We start from the raw sequence: 20,487 nt of genomic DNA, 5'->3' as shown, positions 1-20,487 counted from the left end.
ATTCAATAATCCTTGTTACTTTCAAGGCAGACTACATACATCACTAAATTTACTAGACAAAAATAACTTACTACACCTTTAACTTGCAAAGAAATAAAAAACAGAACCTGAAAATAACTAAATATTACCTACAAAAAACAAACAAACAAACAAAAAAAAACACCTGCTTATTTATAGCTCATTTATGTGACATTATGGTTCATATTGTTATGAATACCCAGAAGGATTCTAAAGGTCTTCCCTCTGGCAAACATCCTTGTATTAGAGAATACTTGTTAAAAAATAATTCTCTTTTTTGTTTAAGCTAAAACATTTTAGGTACCGCTATTCGTTACACCATTCTTCAAATAAATCACAGTACAAAATGTTTTACCCCCTAAGGGAAAATGACAGCAACTGAGACTTTCATTAGCATTAGTTCCCAAACAACTAATAAAGAAACAATTCTTCAAATCAGCTTACATCCAGTGAAATAGCAGTCATTATCTTCCACAGCAAGTCCAACTTTTAGCACAGCATGGATGTTTTAGATATAAGTATCCGCAGGATAATGAAACAGTAAAACTGTACAGATGAAAAGCCAGCCTTCCTAAACACCAGATATTCAGGTTGGACTACTCACGCCTTTTATTATCTATGGACAAAGTCTCCAGTGAGAGGACAGAATGCCAAAAGAACAACTGCAGCTAGAACAGCTTAAGTTGAAAGGGCCATCTCAGTACCCTCTGTCTCAGATCTCCACTGCAAGGGAGGCTGCCTTGAACACTTGCCCAAAGTCAACTTGTGAAGCCCTCCTGGAACGTTGACTTTTCCACCTCTCTGAGCAACCAACAGCAGCAAGAGCTCTCCCTTTGCTCTCCACCTCCAGCAAAAACCTGACCCTTTTCCACCAGCTCTTGATCAAACTGGATTTAACAACCAGCAAAACACCAATGTTGATTTCCAAGTTAAAGAGCAATGTCATCAGCTTTATGACTCCCCTTATTTTCCCATGTTACCATAGTTACAGTCATTTATACAGTACAATAATTTACCACAAAAATACCATTAATATGAGTATATTTATAAATCTCAACCTTTTGAGTAATTGCATCCAACCTTCTCCCTAAGCCTCTGCTTTTCCTTGACACTCTGCTCTCTTGCTCTTCATTCAGTCCATGCTTTAAGCCTTCACTATAAGGCGAAACCCACAAAGAAATGTTAAATCCCACAAAGGAATAACAAAAAAATGTTACAGAAGTGACACAACTCTAATGCAGCTCTCCAGGTATTAGTCATAAACAGAGAACAACAGCCCCGGTCTGCTAAAAATCATTACTTAAAGACTTGCAGTTGACCCCTCATAGCTCAATGGCCAAAAGTCATTGAGCCACTGACTAATTCCAGCACCTACTGAAACTCTGCCCAGAACTAAAAACTTCTTTGATGCTGACAATGCTACACTCACCTTTGAGAAGGAGAAGCTACAAAACACCAAAACAAACAAACAAACAAAAAAAAAAACAACAGCATTTTATCACAAACTTCCCAACCATCTTACTGAACGAAAACAAACTACAGTGAGTTTCTAATAGGCATCAGGACTGGATGCAATCATTAGCCAGAAGGAAAACATTTCGATCCTTTCTGTCTTTATGCATCTGTAATAGAAATACTAACTGTAGTAGCATACAAGTGTTAAAGTTTTACAGCAAAAAAACCAAATTTGATTTAAAAAAAAAAAAAAAGTATTTCAACATATTTCATTATATATTTCCAACTCAGCAATAGTACCTGGCTCTCAAATAATTTTATCATGAAGAACTAAAGTGAATTCCAAGCAAAGGTCCTGCAGCATGACAGAACACCCTTTAAATTTGTTTCAACAAAAAACACACATGCAAGGAAACAGTACTGCAGATGATACCCAAGCATTAAAAACTGAGCTTACATCATAACAAAACTCTATCACACTGTGTAACTTCTCTTTATACATGCATCTATTTTTGCATGCAAAATCTTTTCATGGGGAAACAGTATAAACTTCATGTAACTGAAATCTGAACAGCTTACATTATTAGTCCAGATCAAATTACTACAGAATAAAGAAATGAACAGTATTATACATTAAGAAAATCTCAATAGAAGTAATAGTTAACATTAGCACACACACTTTCTATACAGTATAGAATTGTACTGTATATAGTACAATTAAGAGTACATAAAAAAATTCATCATATCCATCCAGTCATAACAATTTGCTTTCACAGCTAAACAAAGTAAAAATAAAACTCCAACTGAGTTAATTTCAGATAAACCAAACCTGGTATTAACTGCAACTACACTGAGAACTCAACAAAAAGCTTAATACCCGTCACTCCCAATAGCAATACTTGGGTTACAGCTCAGACAGAAATTCACCTCTTTCATCCCTTGAAAAATGTATGCATTTACATTAAATGAATATTAGACAGTCTTAGTACAAAAAATACGCAAGAACCAAACTACCAAATGCTACTGTTCTGAAACAGAATTTGATGCTGCTGTATATATAGATCTCTGCTTCTTTTTACTATAATCATATCTGAGATCCATGCAGCCTTCTCAGTTGAGCACCTATGAAATAAACCTTAGAACCAATCTCAGTATACAAAAGAAACTATGAATTAGATTTTCAGATTTAACAGCCTCTTTAGATGACAGTACCTCATCTACATGTTAAAGTTCCACTTCATTTGGAATTCAAGATAAAAAACTATACCTGCAGAGCTTAATTAGCCTTTAAATATTTATCCAAAGAACCTAATGAGGCCAATGAGTGAGATTAAAAACACTTGCTGTACAAGTCTAAACACTCTGTCTGATTATACAACTATTAATGATATTTTCAATGTGAAAAAAGCCACCTTTATGATCCTGTTACCCTCCCAACCCCCCCTCACACACACACACCCCTTTATGCAAAGCTAAGTATTTTTATTCTAGTCAATCAGTCAGAGCCACATCCTCAGACGCTAAGAAATTGCAACTGCAGAATTGCATCTTTGGCCAGGAAGAGCTTGTTCCAAACTGCTTTTGGTTGACAATTCCAACCCCTCACAGAAGCAAGCTGGAAAAAACTAATCAATCCAGTGCCACATGCCTTTTGTGTCCAAAATGAATCAATGAAATTCTGAAATTAAATATCATCTCTCTAAGATCTGATGACTTCTTAGAAAGGCTGACAAAAGTCTATATGCATCCATGGACATACCAGCACTAGGCATAAAAACAACCTACAGAAGTTACCATTGCCTTTAGTTTTCCCATTCTATGCAGTTACATCCTAATATTAATCTCAAAGTATACTAGTCAATAGGTTTCAGTGTTGTCCTTCTATACCTATTGTAGGATACCAGATCTGACCAAGTAATTTAATGCCTGGTTCGAACTATGATCTATCTACTCTCACCAATTAAAACAGACAATCCAGCTCCATTCTTTCAGTTAACATGATATTAACTAAGTGTTAGAAGTTGAAAAGCAAACATTTATAACTTGTATAAACAAAGTTAAATCTAGATTAAAAATTAGGTCTGATTTTTGTTTTCCATATAAATAACTGTAAAATTTGCCAAAATAAAAAGATAGTTTAGCACAGCAGTATAACTAAGACTATTAATAACAACTACGCCAAATACCCCCAATAACCACAAAACAGTTACTTAAAATTCAATTAATGAAGAGATTTCAACCACTACATAGCAGTCTCCAAAAAATTTTTATTTGTTAGCATCCTAAACTGATAGAAGTTATAAAAATAAACCATTATTTGATAACAATTATTTTTTTTTTAACTATACAGTTTTCTTCTTTGAAACAAAAAGAACATAGGAAAAAATATTTTGTGGACATCCCACAAAGTATTAAGCTCTGCTTTTGTTTCGTTCTTGCAGGAAAAAAACCATCTCAAAAATAAGCAAACATGATCTAGGCATTCTATTCTTCCTCCCCCTAAACTGCAACATCCTATACACGTTTATGGAAACCTAATAAGGCCTGAACTGAGGATGGCTATCTGGAGGAGGTGGAGGTGGCGGCTGTGGGGGTGGCAAAAATGGATACGAGTTGTACATGTTTGGGCCTGTCCAAATCATATTTGGGTTTGAAGGCGGAAGGTGAAATTGATGCATCTCATTAACAGAACCAAAAACGGGAGGAGGAAAGGGATACTGTTGCATCATTGGATGTTCTTTTCTATGAGGCTGTGGAAACACTGGAGACTCCTGATGTATCCTGCTGTCTGAAGAGTATAGATGTGGTGGTCTAATGGGTGGTCTAGGAAATCCCGGGGGTCCTGATGGAGAAGGAAATGGATCCCCAGAGAATCTTCTGCCATGGTATCCCCTTGAATAACTTGAAGCAGGCTGTTGCACTGGCTGATGAAGTCCTTTATGCTCACCTTAAAAAGAACACAAAAACACTTTAATATTTTTTAAAGTTTACATTTAATCCTCACAAATCTTTCAAGATTCTCAAGGGCAGGCTGTATCTTTAGCCAGTTAATTTTCAGCATTTGTCTTTCAAAGAATTTTCTTCCTATTGAAAGTTTCACATATGCATTCATTCAGAGTTCATAATAAAATGCACTGCTACTTTGTATTCCTCTTCTTTCCCCTCCTAATGAAGGCTATAACACGGAGCCAATGTCAGTATACTAAGTTTTATGAAGATGCACAAAAGAAAAACTCCAGTTCTGAGATGATGCTGCAACTTGCCAGCTGTCCGTGCAGCTGAATTCCACTGCCATCAGTAAACTGCAGATAAGTTTTAAAGCACATTATTGACATAAAAACACAGCTAATCATAATCCATACTCCCTTGACACAGAGACAGTTCCTCTTACTGTATTCTCACTCATTTAAGGTAGCTCACTAACAGCCTTAAAAAGCCCTAGGAAAATGCAGCTCTGCAACAAATTCACAGAATAGGAATGGAGAAAGCCATGCCATATTCAATACAGAGAAGCAGAAACCAGGAGAGAAAATAACCATTAGCAATGAAGGGAATAAACTGCACTCTGAAGAAAGCAATTAACAAGACAGTTGCTGACCTCCCAGCTAAAGAGGAAAGGAATTTGTAGGGGTGCACTGTCTAGCAGTTGTACAAAGGAAAAAAAGCAGCATCCTGATGGCAGGAGTCAGTCTGAGAAAAGCACACCAGAAATTAAGCAATCTGAAGCAGCGAGTCCAAATACAAGCACAGTAGCAGAAAAGGAAGAGTGGAGGTGATGTGAGTCAGTAGCATTTAAAAGGAGCAGTACAGAAAATGAGACAGAAGCAGATCACTAAGACTAAAGAAAGAGCCATTTTTCAACCAAAATGAAATTCGTAAAGAAAGATGCTTTTATCATTAGAGAGGCATGAGAAATGCAATGGAATATGTGGTTACTACAAACAGAGCACAGCAGCAATTGTAGCCAACTTGTCAATAGCTGGAGAAAGAAACAGAGAAGAGTGCAATAAAGTGTAAAAAAAAGTTTTTCATAGATAACTTGTAATAGTTTCCACTACCTAATGACCGTGTCAAGTGAAAAGAGACTCTAAGGGGACAAGATAACTTCTTTTTAAAGTAATATTACTTTAAAAAAAAAAACTTCTTCAGGTAATGGAAGAAATTCCCATTCACGTTGTACATACTCCCTGAATCTTAAAAAGGTGACCATTCCTCTATATTCTCCCTACACCCAAAGACTTCAGATGAACTTGGACCACAATGATCTCTGAAAAACAATTCCCAAGCTTCAAAAGCTGGTATCTGCCCTACACGCTCTCTGTGTTAGTTGATGTTGTCTTTAAGCCTCTGCTGGCAACCCCCCTGCTCTGTACTACTTACCTTTCTCAGTTTAATATTTAAAAAAAAAAACACTATATTAAAAAAAATTAAGGAACATAACCACAAATTCATGAATACAGCAACTTTGAAAAGAATTGAAACATTGATTAGCTGCAGGAAAGGTCAATTTAAGGCAGATATCACTGTTTTTCCAAACGGCTTAAGAGATGGAAGCATTCTTCCATAGTATTTACTCACTTGATGCATTTGTGTCTGTTTTGACTTTCTTCCTTCCTTGACTTTGCGGCTTCTTCTTCTTTTGTTTTGCCTCTCTTTCTTTTTCATCATCACTGAAGTCCAAGGCCTGGTTAAAAAAAGTAAAACAAAGGTATATAAAAAAATGCAGATAATTTCAGACATACAAATAAATAATTATTTAGAAAATACTCCATTCTGCAGTCAGCTGAGAAGAATATTGCCACTGCCCTTTCATTTTCTGCATTCAAAGAGCCATCGTATTCAGCTGTCTTCTCAACACAATCAAACTCAGCACTCTACAAATTCTCAGAAGGCAGTCACACAATTTATAGCTATACTTTGCAATTTTCTTAAAGAACAGCAACAGTCATTCACTGAACACGTGTTATGATCTTGAACTTATTGATGGAAAAACAACATTAAAATTCAAACAATTTTTTCACATACGCCTTCTACAGCTTATTGCTGAAAGTGCAGTGAAGATTTTAGTAACATGCAGGTAATTTAACTGAAGTCTTCAAAAGATTCTATTTCACTCTTCAAAAGACGTTCCAGCAAGTAACAGATCTACATAGTTCTCACCAAAACTAAGGGGAAAAGGGCAGCAGCTTAGTGAAACTGAGGAAGCTGGCTAGTAATTATCACCAAAAAAAGCTTGCAAAAGTGTGCAAGTTCACCTAAGTGTGGAGTAGGTGAATTATGGATTCTTATTTTATGACAAGCAGTTATGACTCAGTTAAATTTAACTTCATTAAAACCTATACAAAAAAGATACAGATATATTGACTAATATTGTTCCTGTTAAACTTTCAAAAGCCACATTAATCCAAAAGAATTTTAAGATGAGAAGAATATCATCATTTACAACAGATTCAATCTCAGTGCAACTTTATTCCTTTTATGTCAGAGTTTACTTCCTCTAGAAGGACAAAGTCAATCATGGCAGGAAAGAACTGTGTCAGTAACTAAAGAGCTCCTTTCTGTGACTTAAGGGTTAGGGCTTGCACCCCTTGTTCCCCCTAATTCTGAAAGGGAAGAATAAGCAGCAAAATCATGCATATTTTAGTACATTCAGAGCACACATCAAAAATTGCACTGATACAGTGGTGAAAAGGAAATTTAAAAACAACAATTCTTCACATCATACTAGAAAAAAAAGCCAACATTCTGGGATGTCCTGTGATGATCTATCATATCTTCAAACATTACAAAAGCTTGAAAGGCTTGAGCCACATCTCTCCTTCAAGCCAGAAAATCTGGCCTGAGATACTGACTACAAATGCAGCATTGGTTACAATACTGAGAAAAAAATCCCACCCAAAAAAAACTAACAGAAAAATCCTTTCCTACTTAAGAGTTAAGAAGCTCATACCAAACCATTCAAGATTTCATATATTTCAGAAAAATCAGCTAGGCAGACCTTTTCACATTGCTACTCAAGACAACTAAGAATTCTAGCTATTCTGAAAACAGCAGTCTGAAAGTAGAAACTGCAGGGTAGGATGGTACAAGCTTAGAGCTTCCCATGAAGACACAGCAGTAAGTTCCTATTAAAGAAAACAGTAGTCATGAGAAGTATAGTTTTAGTGGAGTTAAGGAGCGCTGGATAGAAAGCCTGAGCGTCACTGAAATAAACTTCAAGAGATTCCACAGTAAGTGATGCCATACAATGGTCATGAAAAACTCTCACTTGTATGGAAGAAGCTCAGACCTCATGAAGCTAGCATTTTATAGTAAGAAACAGTAAGTAATGGCTCCTCATCAAGGAGCCATTCAAGTAATGCAACAGAAGAGGTGTTAAATGAAGAAATCAACATCCAATACCGCAAAGCATTAGGAAACCTTTAACTACAGACAATTGTTTATGTTAGGGCTAAAGATAAAGCTGCCGTAAAAACAGCAAGTATGAGATGCCCCTAGCAGAAAAAAAATATTAGGCTATATAGATGCATTGCTTCATAAAGGTGGTCATTCAGACTGACAAACATACTCCTGAAGAACTGGTGGAACTGAAAATAAACATACATATATTCTCAATTGCAAAAAGCAAGTTAAAGATGACAAGATCTTTCTACAGCAATTGGGGGGCCATCTCTCATAAAAGCAGACTCACTTCACAATGAAGAAAAAAACCAAGCTGCTAATTACTCTGCACAGAAAATTGCCTGTGTATTTTCTGCAATCAAAAACAATAAACAAAAAATAATAAGTTACCTCAGGTGGTGGTTCTTGGTCATTCTTCCAAGATGCATCTGACCCTTTTTCCCTAAAAGAAAAAAAACAGCATTTTATTTGTAATGAAAGATTAACTCAAGTGTTAACTTAGAACTTCACTACATACACCACTTGAAAAACCTTCCTCTTTTGAGTGGATTGAACATATTACACAGCTAATATTAACCTTTGACTAAGGTCCTCATACCATGTTTCTTAAAATGTAAATGGCTTTGTTGAATTGGGATAGTTCACTGCAACTTTGTTATGCTAGCTAAAGTCACAAGATTTCTTGCTCTTCCCTTTTACCTCTTGTGCCTTCAGACCACATCTCCAGTTCAAAAGGACACCAAATGCGTCTAGAAGAACACAGACTTAAAGTGTATCTATAAAAGTGATTTTGGAATAAAACTCTATTCAACAATTCTATTGTGACAGCATTAAGTAGACAAGTAAATTCCATCTATTTTGTTGTAAATATGAAATTAGAAAGCTAAAGAAAAGACATTTACAGAATAAAGAATTTTCTTGCCCAACAACCACCAAAACAAATTTTGTAGTAGTAGTAGATCAATAGCAACTTTGTGAGACAAGTTTAAATTATCCTGTTCAAGTCTGTAGAATACACTCCTCCCAGACTTAATATACTTTGGTCTGAAACATTAAGACAATCCTTATTTATGCAAAGTATATAAAAATCATGAAATGGTAAACATTATTACTTGCAAAAGTAATGTTATCAGCACTCTAATTGCCAAGTGTTGTTACATACTCAACAAGGTAGAAACAATCAAGCAGCAATATCAAACTACAGGGCAGCCAGCAACATCAGGCAGCCTTGGAGATACTTTGTGCCTCAACCCCTAAAACTAAAGCTCAGTCTTTATGCATCACTAGAAAACCATGAAAACAGCACTTTGATCATTATCAGTAAATCTGGGAATGCAAACTGTTTTAAAGTTCAATTAACAGAAATTGCTACAGGAAAGGAAGGACAATAAGAGATCTTTACATGATTAATTTCTCCTAGCTTGCAAAAAAAAGCACTCTACTTAGGCAATAAACACACTGCTTCTCATTAAACATAAAACTTCTTTGTTTCTCCCTCCTATCTTGTTATTTCAGGGTAATAAATGCCTTCCAGAAATACCAGAGCATGCATAAAACTCCAAAACCTGTGATCATTAGGCACTATGCAAGATTCAGTTTTTGACGTTAGTAATCCTAGACTGTCTGATGAACGGTTACACTTATCTCTAGTCTGCCGAATCATCCTTAACTATTTCAGCAAAATAAACATTTTTCATGCTTTGAGATATTTATTTAACTCTTGCAAATAACAGTAAATTTAAGAATATCTGACGTCAGGAATCTAAAGACCTGAAAGTCTAAAAGGTGGCTCAGAAAAATCATAGGAATACATGAGCCTGTTTAGAATTGTTCCATGTTTCAGGCAATACAGGCAAAAACGCAGAAACTATTTTTAGGAACATATTACTTTGCATTCAGGAAGTCTTATGCTGAATAATGACATTTCCATCCATTTTGCTGTGAAGTGTAAGCCTTATTCATATCAATGCAACGTTGTACAATGCAAGCAAATCGCAAGGCAGATTTCAAAATTGCTTCAAACATAGGGTGTATTTCAGATCTTAAACCCAATTACTTTCTTTTTCAAGGTACTACCACAGTTTTGAGTAGCATTTTTAAAACCTTATGCTCATCTGCAGAGTCAAAAAAACTAACAAAAAAACAGAAACCCAAGTCAACAAATTTGTAGTCCACTAAGGTCCGAAAGCCCTACTGTGTGGCACTGACTCTGACTGAAGCTCAATTTTCCTATTGTCTTTGTCATCTTGGTTTCCTTAGATAGATATTATAGTAGAGATAAGAAATGAAAATTGTTCATTTTCCACCTGATATGACCAACCCTACCTGCCCTGTGAAAAGGTAGCTCCAACAAAATGTACCAATTATGTCACAGAAGACTAAGAACCTTCCCTGGGAATAACCAGAAATTAAAGAAAAACAATAATCCAAAAGATACAATACTGCAGACTACAACAAACACTACTCATTTTTAATGCAAGGCAAAAAACAACGTCTGGCACACTGTCCAGTTGCCAATAAGATGTGAAAGTGCAAAAAATCTTAGCTAGTGTTCAATTTTGTACCACACATAAGAGTAAAGTTCTACTGAAAGGCAATCAGCTCCCAAAACTACTTGCAAAGCATGCAAACTAAAACACAAGTTACCCATTGCATATGCTGAGTATGTACTTCACTAATAGATGCAGAAAGCAGATGCCTGAAGTGTGTGCAGTTACTGTACTAAGCAACAAAGTCTAGCAGCACAAATCAAAGACCAGCTGGCATCCAAATGCTGAAGAAAACGCAAAGCAGCAGCACAGTGAGAAAATTATCTTGGTATTCACTAAAAAATCAAGTTTAAACACCTGTTGCTTCCAAAAGGGAAAAAATAAACAAAAGAAAAAAAGACTCCTGCAGATACTCAAGCTGCAACTAATGCAGACAACAAGCATTACTTTTCTCTTTTTATTTAATAAAAGGTCAGATGAGGAATAATACTAACAAAGACTAAGTCATGTGTGACAGATTTTCAAAGTAGAGATGTTTCAGGCAATTAACCAATAAATAATTAGTGTTCAGCAGTCCATTACTACACCTTATTTCTTAAAGCCTATATTTCACTCTTATCATTTGAATGGCAACAAGTCCTATTCTTACACAGAGTCAGTGGATATAAGAAGAGCAACTGACAACGTCTACCTGAACTTGTGCAAAGCATTTAATACTGCCCCACATGACGCCCTGGTCACCAAATCAGAGAAAAATGGATTTGATGAATGAACTGGATAAGGAATTGGTTGGACGGTTGCACTCAGTGTTGGAAGTCAATAACTGACTGTCCAACTAAAGACTGGTGATGAGTGGCATTCCTCAGGGATTGGTGTTACTTAACACCTTTGAAGGCAACATGCACAGAGGGACTGAGCACACCCTCCACAAGTTTGCGGTGGCACTAAGCCAAGTGGTACAGTTGGCACAATAGAGGGAAGGGATGCTATCCAGAGGGATCTGGACTGGCTGGAGAGGTGGGCCCATGCCAATCTCATGAAGTTCAACAAGGCGAAGTGCAAGGTCCTGCACCTAGATAAGGGCAATCACAACCACAGATATAGGTTGGACACAGAATGGCTTGAGAGACCCCTTGACATGGCTGCAATGTGTGCTTGCTAGCTAAAGGTTAACTGTATCCTCCTGGGTTACATCAAGAGAAGTGTGACTAGCAGGTCAAGGGAAGCGATTCTGCCCCTCTGCTCCACACTTGTGAAACCACACCTGGAGTATTGCATCCAGTTCAGGAGCGCCCAAACACAAGCAGGACATGGAGATGTTAGATTGGATCTAAAGCAGGGCAACAAAGATGTAAGAGGGCTGGAACACCTCCCTTACTGGGACAGGCTGAGAGGGAGAGCTGGGGGTCTTCCGTCTAGGGAAGAGAAAGCTCTGAGGAGACATTATAGTGGCCTTCCAGTATCTGAAGAGACCTTACAAGAAAGCAGAGGAGGGACATTTTATATGGGCATATACCAAAAGGATGAGGGAAAATGGCTTTGAACTGGAAGAAAATGAATTTAGACTAAATATTAGGAAGAAATTTTTACTGCAAGGGTGGTGAGACACTGGAATGTGTTAGGCTGCCCAGCAAGTTGTGGGTGCCCCCTCCCTGGAAGTACTCAGGGCCAAGCCACAAGGGGCTATATACAACATGGTCTGGCACAAGGTGCCCCTGCCCATCACAGGGCCTGGAACTAAGCAATCTTAAAGGTCCCTTCCCAACCCAAACCACTGCATAATTCTATGTGCCTCAGACAGACAAATGCTATTGAAAAATTTCTGATCATCATCCCCCCCACAAATACCAATGAGTTGAAAGCAAGCCATTTCCATACAGAACTGTTCTTCATCTACTTAAGAATTTATTTTTTTTTTAAATAATTAAGTTTCAGTTCTGGCTTTGTAATTGAAAATAGTAAATACCAGCTTTTTCAAGATTCACACAAGGTTATAGTAAGGTATTAAGTCACATTAAGCTACTAGACTTTGTAACAAAAAAACACGTGAGTTCATCTTGCTAAATCCAGGTTTGAAACTATTTTTTGTTCTTCAAATACATTCTAATTCTGGTTATGGTGTTTATACAAGAAAATAATAAAAATTAAGTATTAAACTGAATCAAAAGCTATCAAACCTCAGTAACTGTAAAGCATTGGAAGCTTGCAGTTACTCTGTACTGTGCTGAAAAGCAGAACAGTACAACCCTGTTATTACAACGCAGTTGAGAATAACTAAAAGTGTGTCAAGCAAAGTCCTATAGTTTCTCACTCAAGCCTGAACTTTAATTTATAATTTTCAGCTATATTAAGAAATACACTACAAGCAGATCAGAAAAGAAGTCAGACTCACTGTTGTAGTTTCTCTGCAAATATGTACTGGGTGAAGTCTTCCACAGATGGAGCAAAGTACATGTTGTCTTGCACATTAATACCTCTTGCTTTAATATGTTCAGAGCTGTTGAACCTTAACACATAAAAGGGATGCTGAACAGGACCAAACACTTCAAATACCTGAAACACAAAATTTATTTAAATGACCATATTAGAAGCTCATCTCACTGTACAGAACTGCAAAGCTTTCAGACACTTTGTATTTAGGAATTCAGAGATGTTTTCAAATTGCAGCAAAGTTACCTTCATGTCATACCTTTATTACTACATTTGTTCGGCAATGTATTTCCCTAGATACTGTGAGTCATAACTTGAAAGTTTTTTTAATGTTTATTTCACCTTAGCCCACCCGAATATACTGCCTTCAATGTCAGCTTCCTTAACTCTAGTCATCTTTACCTTTATTAGTCCTCCAATTTTCTCTCTCCATTTTGCTTTCAAATCTGAACACCTGAATAATCTGATTATTTCTAAGTTTCTTTCTGCAAGATGTCATTATGTTAGTTCTCATGTCCATTCTGTCACTCCATAGAGATAATTTTGATTGATATTGCATTGAACACCTTCAATTTCATGCTAGATTTTTGTGTTCCTCTCAAAGCCAGCACAGACGTTATGGTAGTGTATTCCACACAATTGCTTTCTTTCTACAGAAAACATGCAAAATTCAAACCAATGCTGCTCTCTGCAAACATTCTTCATCACAGTTGCATAAAGCACCCATGGGCCTAAGACTACAACATCAGAGCACAGCTAAGCAAACATTTCCCATATTTCCTAAAACTCAAAAATTCTCCTGGCAATAAAAGAGCACAGCTTAATAATTAATAACATCTAGTATCCGAAAGCAACCACAAGCACATCCATCAAATGTGAGAAATTCAACACACTGTAATTCATATGGATAACAATTAATTCCATGAAATTAAAAAAAATGTAAATGATGCTAAAAATCTCAAGGAAAAATGGTGTATCAAGGAAACATTTCACTTGGATGACTTGGACAGTATTTGTTGAAACATAAAATAATACCTTTAAATTTAACACCAGAACAACAAGTTACTACACTTTACACACACACACCCACCTTTCCTGCTGCTTGTCGATCTTCTTTAAAAATTATGCTTTCCTCATTTATTGGAGGTAGGCCTCTCTGTGATTCAATTATTACTAAAATGGAAAACAAAATCAAATAAAACTAAGTTGCAACAGGAGTACGTAGTTAACTGCAGGGAAATAAACCACAGTTATTTACAAAGCAAATATATAGAATCATAGGATGGCCTGGGTTGAAAAGGATCACAACGATCACCCAGTTTCAACCCCCCTGCTATGTGCAGGGTCCAACCACTAGACCAGGCTGCCCAGAGTCACATCCAGCCTGGCCTTGAATGCCTCCAGGGATGGGGCATCCACAGCCTCCTTGGGCAACCTGTTCCAGTGTGACACCACCCTCTGTGTGAAAAACATCAGCACTTATCCTAGAAATTCTTGTCTACATGCTAAAATACAATCATTAAGTCCTTCACTTGTAATTAGTGACAAAATTTGCATCAGTTCACAGAACTACTGCTCTCTGTAGATGAAGTCAGGAGACCAGATATTTCAGACTTCCTTTTTGCACCTAGCACTTATGTGAACCATCTGTTTTCCTTAAGTTGTTTCTTAAATGAATGCACAGCAGGCTTTTTTTTTCCTTAAAGCATAGATACATGTAAGTGTTTTTCTGCCCTCTTAACATTCCAAAATAAATTATTCCAAGAAAAGTTGAATAGAGATAGCAATTTATCCTCCTAGTAACTGACAGAAAGCAGACAAGAACACAAAAGTTGCCTAGCAGACCAGTTAAAATAGCATTATTTATGTGAGCAGATACAGTTTGAAAACACTGCACTTTTGGGTCGTATAATAGATCCATACTACATTTGGGACAATTCATGATAAATGATGGTATGAGCAGCCAGAGTGTGCAAGCTGTTTCAGTACCTTGAAAAATGAAATATCTATGAGACTTAAACACTTAGAAAGAGACACAGAAGTACACTTTTCCTGTACTAGATAAAGAATTTGATACATAGGCTATGAATGTATTTCATTTTTCTATTTTCCAGACTCAAAGGGCTTATTCTTTACAGAAACTTCTAGAATCGTTTACTCTCACCTTTGTTTCCTGCTTATATCTACTGCAGCAAGCAACAGAAATATTCTGTCTTGACTTTCAGCAGGAATTAAACTTAAAGATGTCAAGAGATACAGCAGCATTAAACAAATCTGATTATGAACGTAATCTTTCCCACCCTAAAACAGAATGCTCAATTAAGCACTCTCGACGCCAATCAAAGTCATTCAAGCACTTAGTGTCAACATATAACTTCACCAAAAGCTAACAAAATTCTCTCTTCGAAGCTTACATAACAGAAGAAGTAAATGCTTCCCCAAGCTAAAACTCTTCAAGTTCTGCTGCAATTTAAACCTGCAGACATCTTGTGACATGCCGAGCAAGCCCAAAACAATGCTAGACACTTAATAGTTCACTGAATTTAGGCAGCGAGGGAAATACACAGTGAAAGAACTGAGTGCATTGCTTAATCCCCACTGGAAATATCCCTGAGCAACAGTCCAGCAACACCAACGCATAGAACAGTTTCAGAGGACCCTTTAAGATCACTAGTTCCCCCTACTTCCCCCCCACTGTGGGAAGGGACACCTCCCCCTAGACCAGGCTGTTCACAGTCCCATCCAACCTGGCCTTGAATACTCCCAAGGAGGAAACATCCTCAGCATCACTGGGCAACCTGTTCCAGTGTCTCACACCAACCCCACAGTAAAGAATTTCTTCCTAATATCTAGTTTAAGTCTTCCTCCAGTTCAAAGCCACCTCCCCTCATCCTGTTGCTATCTGTCCTTATAAGAAGTCTCTCCCTACCTTTCCTAACTATTGTTTCAGCAGAAAGCCATCTTCTTTACTATGAATAAGAAAGGACAAGTAGAAAAACAGAACAATCATTGAAGAAACCACCACCTTCAGCAAGCTTCTAGAGATTAATCCTGAACCAATGCAGCAGAAAATTGTTAAGGAATTGCTTGTATTACCCAGAGTCTTTTACGGTAAAAGGAATTTTAACAGCAAATGTCATTCAATTCATTTGTTTCCTACTCAACATAACTGCACTGTTTTTAAACTCACTTCATAAGCTTAAAAGTAATTTAAGCAGCACAAAGCACTTCAAATAAGTTTAACAAAAAATACAGTATAGAAGTTTTAACAATAACAACTTCCGCAAAACTTTTATTTCACATACCACATAAAGGCCATCAAACTAAAGGAGAATTCAACACAAGTGCTTTAGATCTGTTCCCATTCAGAAATCTGCTGCCCCTTTCCTGAATAAGGGCAGAGAATCAACAGAAAGGCTTAGCAGCACTGTGAAACAGAATGCAGCTGTACTGAAACTTTGGTGGAAGAGTTCACAAACAACTAATGTAAAGATACACAAAAAATATTAAAGAAAAAAAAACCTTTTAGTTCAACTTATCTTGCCTACCTAGCTGCTCAATGATACTGGAAACTGTCCCAAAAAGCTTCAGTTCAACATTATCAGGCAGAATTACAGTTAGATCTTCAACAGGAGGCAGTTCCTGAAAATAATAAAGTCACACATTCACCACTGAAATAGAGAAAGAGAACACATTTTAAACTATTAACCATGCTATGTACCTGAACTAGTGCAAAAAGTGTACATTTAATCACTGTTTCCCTGACAATTTAAAAATATATAAATTACTTCAGGTTGAGTCACTAGAAAAACATTTAAAAAGACACTACTTTTTACTTACATTGAGGGGCAACTCATCTTTTGTTCTAATGCACTGTGTTCTGTTATCCTTCTCATTTGGATGATCATCATCATCAGATACTACCGAAGGAGAAGATGAAGAGGATGATGTAGTTGATGAACTACCTGAATCTGTATCACTGAACAGAAAAAAAAGATGGAGTTAAAATATGGACTCCTATATTAAAATTACTAAAAACTGCTACATTACACCTTGTGCAGCACATTTTCTTTAATACATTTGTATATAAAAGAAATCTTTCCTGATCCTAACAAAGCCACTAGACAAGACCACAAAGAAGCTGAGAAGAGCGATGGTTTCAGCAGTTCAGAACAAGTGCTAAACACAGCTCAGCAAAAGTAGTTTCGAAAAATAACATACTAAGCTACCTACGTACCACAGCCAATCTTGCTATAGCTTCAAGCTGGTGTTAGCGTTCTGAGTCAAGAAAATACTAATTCCAAGGAATGCATCTTGCATTACGAAGAATTCATTTTCACAGATATAAGTAAGAATTCCATAAGCGTTACTTGTGTTGACATATTTCTTGCAGCAAAAGGCTACGTTATTCAGGAGCTTGCAGGCGAAACAAGCACTATGAAGGAATCAGTCCTGGCAACTTAAAACACCTCACAAATCTTAAACAGTGATACAAGCAAACGTTCACAAACCAGCACCGAGCCTTTATTATACTATCTGGCAGTTAACAACACAGAATTTCGAAAGAGCAATAAATAAAACACAGAAAGTGCTCTCTTCTAGATTCTTGATATCACATTGTTCCCCTCACAATCAAACTGATTGCTTTCAGCTATCTGTGGCTGTAATTCTAACAAAGAGGATAAAAAATAAGTCAACAAGTAAGTACACCACCACGAACAGATCCTCTGAAAAAGCCAACTAAGAACTTCTTCCCAGAAAAATCAAAATAGAAAGGCAAAATAACATTTGGCTATTAAAAAACAAGCTGTGGAGGGCTGAGGAAAAAGAAACAAAAACAAAGGAACTTTATGATGCTGTCAGCTATATGCGGTAGTTTAAAGATTCCAAAGAACTTTTAGAAATTACTGAAACAGATATTGGAAGCAAAACTATAGATGTCTGAGCCATGAACCAGGAAACTCTCCCTCCATCATTCATCATGTCTAACGAAAACTTGAAATGAGCCAATACAATGTTTGATTGTGGAAACTTTACAGCATTAGAGCATTACACTTTAGAGAAACTCGAGAGGAGACCTTTAAGACTTCCCAGAAACCACTGATGGTTTGAACGGGCATACACCAACCTGGCATTATCAAACCAAAACGGCACAGAAGGAAGACGCAGATCTCACTGAAGCTGGGAAGAGACGTGCAGGTTTCAGAGGCCCTTAAGTTAACTTTCATCAACTACACTGAATACCAAAACACTGATGAGCGTGTAAGGTAAGTGTTTTCGTAAGAACACACGGGTTGGGGGGGCAGAGCAAGTCCTAGCCCCGCAAAGCGCCCACCGGCCCCCCCACGCCGGCCCAAGCCCACCTCTCCGAGTCCGAAGCAGCGTGTTCGCCGGGAGCCTCCGTGGGCGGCGTGCAAGGGCGCGTTCCCTCAGCGAAGGGCGGCTGGTCCGGGCCGCCCTTTTCACTATCCGGGGGACCCGGAGAGTTCGCCGACCTCCGCTCCCCCTCCTCCACGCCCGGCGCCTCGCCGGCAGAGTTGGGCTCCACCGTGAGGGTCAGCAGCCGCTCCACCACCTCCTGCTGAGCCGCCATCACCGCGTCCCGCGTGGCTTCCGGCCGGTGACGGGCAGGGCGCATGCGCAGGAGGCGGGTGCTTCCCTCTCCTTGCAGCCTTTCAATTAAGAGCTTGTATAAAGTAATGGTACCGAGTTGTAAAGCTCTGGTTTATTCTTACGGATAGTAAACGCTGCGATTAAATTGAACACGTTAAGGTTTTGACTGCATTAGGCTTCTCCAAAAGACAAAGCTGCTGTTCCTCTGCATGGGAGCTCTCTGCAGACTTAGTGGGCTGCAAGATGCCGCGGCTCCTGCGTGACAACGTGCAGAAGGGATGTGTGTAATTAAAATTAGATAATAATAATAAGAATGAAAACTTTAAAATCTTTATAATTTGCTGTAGACTGGCTTCCAAACAGAGCTTTCACTCCCAGCAAATGAATGAATGCCGGAGTGCAAAGTAATTCTAAAGAGGAAAATCATAATTAATAATAATAATAATGATAAAAATAAAAATAAATAAGATGGTGAGAGCACAAAAAAAAGACCAAGATTAGAATGTATGGTGAGAGGCAGAGGAGGGAGCGATATGTTTTGTAATACAGAATTTCCATGTAATAAGATTCCCCTTCAGCTCCGCATAGAGCATACTCAAAACACTTGCTTCTCCTTCAGACTGTCTGGGCAGCGTTTAATAAAGAGTCAGAAGTGTGCTTCACAAATACCCCAGGCAGGCTGAAGTGAGCACGTACCAGAAGATAGATCTCTTTCTCTGATTGTTCCATTCTTAGTTCACAACATGTAAGGGCAGCTGCCATACGAGTTTATGTCACGGTTTTATGATTTTTGTTTACTGGTACTCCACATCATAACATTATGTAGTGCACTGGGAGTTAAAGTGTTAGTGCTCTAGTTCCAGTTCTCCTTTGCTCCTGCTCACTGCTGCCCATCCCAGCTGCGCACATCTCTTTGGTATTACTGTAAGGCCTACGGCTTTCAGATACTCTTCCAGTATATTTGGTTTATTAGCTTCAATTCTAATTATATTGTGTTATAATGTGTTACCTTGCTGATACCAGATTTAGTAAAATTAGTTTCATTCTCCTCAGATCGTTGCCACTGTTTTTAATTATTTTGGGGTCCCCTGTTTCCTTTTTCTGGAGGCACAGATTTTGCAAAATCCCTCTGCCCCACTGGTCACAGAACTGGACCAAACCAGCCTGCAAAACACTGACAGCTTAGTAGGATAATTAAGCATGTACACATAAGTGTATTTTTGTTTACAGCTATCTAAAAAAATATCTAAAATAATATATAGGCTAAACAGGAGAGACATATTAAGAGAAGTTTCCACAAGAAGTTTAACATCACAAGCACCTCAAGTTTTTTGTACTGTCCTAAGCAAGGAGCCTATGTAAAGAACTGTATAAACAATGGGCAGAATTAAACTCATTGCATAACTACTCAGAACACCTTGGTTAGGAATTGCAATTCTATAACTCAATGGAAAGTACTGGAATAACAGCAGGGTGGCAAAGCCCCACCTGCAACAAATAAGAACGGGCCCAAATGCAGCAACCATAAACACAGAAATGAAGGAAACAAACTGCTTACCTTTAGAAGGCCTCTAAACATCAGGGGTCTCCAGGAAAATACCCTTCCCTCCACTGCCAACCCTTAAATGAGCTTTGGGAAGGAGTGGATCCTGGCTTCACCCCTTCCAATCACTCAGGTACATTGCATGCACCTGAGCTCCCTTCCCACCAGGTGCTCTGTCACCGTTTCAGGCCATGGCTTAGCATTTCTGCTACATGAATCTTCTCTAGTGACTACATGGAGGTCCCGAACCATGTAAAGCATGTGGTCTAAGTATCACTGCCCTGCACTTCATGCTCTTTAATTAAAAGGATCTTTGCAAAGTCATACAAGGCTGGCACACAATAATTAAATATTGCACATTCATAAAATTGCTTTATATTGAATCTCTGTGGCAAATATGTTCTTATCCCTAACAAAGTGAGTAAAATTACGTATATATGGAAGTAGAGGCAGAAACCTACTAAAATCCAATGCCATGAAAATGAATCCTGTAGTACTTTAATTTTAAAATAAAGGCAGGGAAGATTGTTATTATTT

The 20,487-nt window shown here is 37.7% G+C and overlaps 1 protein-coding gene across 2 annotated transcripts; it reads right to left on the bottom strand.

Moving 5' to 3' along the window:
* Positions 1-2,934: 2,934 nt before the first annotated feature.
* NAF1 (nuclear assembly factor 1 ribonucleoprotein) lies at positions 2,935-20,071 on the bottom strand. 2 transcript variants are annotated; one of them, XM_072335328.1, is made up of 9 exons: positions 19,966-20,071; positions 18,158-18,662; positions 16,635-16,773; positions 16,343-16,436; positions 13,885-13,967; positions 12,757-12,917; positions 8,266-8,317; positions 6,052-6,157; positions 2,935-4,420 (listed from the first exon to the last, which is right to left on the bottom strand). In XM_072335328.1, the coding sequence occupies exons 2-9, from the start codon at positions 18,430-18,432 to the stop codon at positions 4,008-4,010; spliced, it is 1,323 nt and encodes a 440-aa protein (XP_072191429.1). In that variant the 5' UTR covers positions 18,433-18,662; positions 19,966-20,071; the 3' UTR covers positions 2,935-4,007. The 2 variants fall into 2 exon arrangements, with proteins under 2 accessions (XP_072191429.1, XP_072191428.1); XM_072335327.1 differs by having other exon boundaries at positions 18,158-18,480; positions 19,966-20,005.
* Positions 20,072-20,487: the final 416 nt, after the last annotated feature.

The sequence above is a fragment of the Excalfactoria chinensis genome, chromosome 4 (assembly GCF_039878825.1).
Source record: "Excalfactoria chinensis isolate bCotChi1 chromosome 4, bCotChi1.hap2, whole genome shotgun sequence".
NCBI classification, from domain to species: domain Eukaryota; kingdom Metazoa; phylum Chordata; class Aves; order Galliformes; family Phasianidae; genus Excalfactoria; species Excalfactoria chinensis.
Note: the sequence above shows the minus strand (reverse complement) of the source record. Positions and strands in the feature narration are given on the sequence as shown.

What these genes read in the sequence shown, in the direction of transcription:
- NAF1 (XM_072335327.1), bottom strand. Translation starts at nt 19,986, where the DNA reads ATGTTTAGAGGCCTTCTAAAG. An exon ending in TGTTTAGAGGCCTTCTAAAG is followed by an intron (nt 18,481 to 19,965) that starts GTAAGCAGTTTG and finishes ACTTTATACAAG; the next exon opens with CTCTTAATTGAAAGGCTGCA. An exon ending in CAGTATCATTGAGCAGCTAG is followed by an intron (nt 13,968 to 16,342) that starts GTAGGCAAGATA and finishes TTTCCATTTTAG; the next exon opens with TAATAATTGAATCACAGAGA.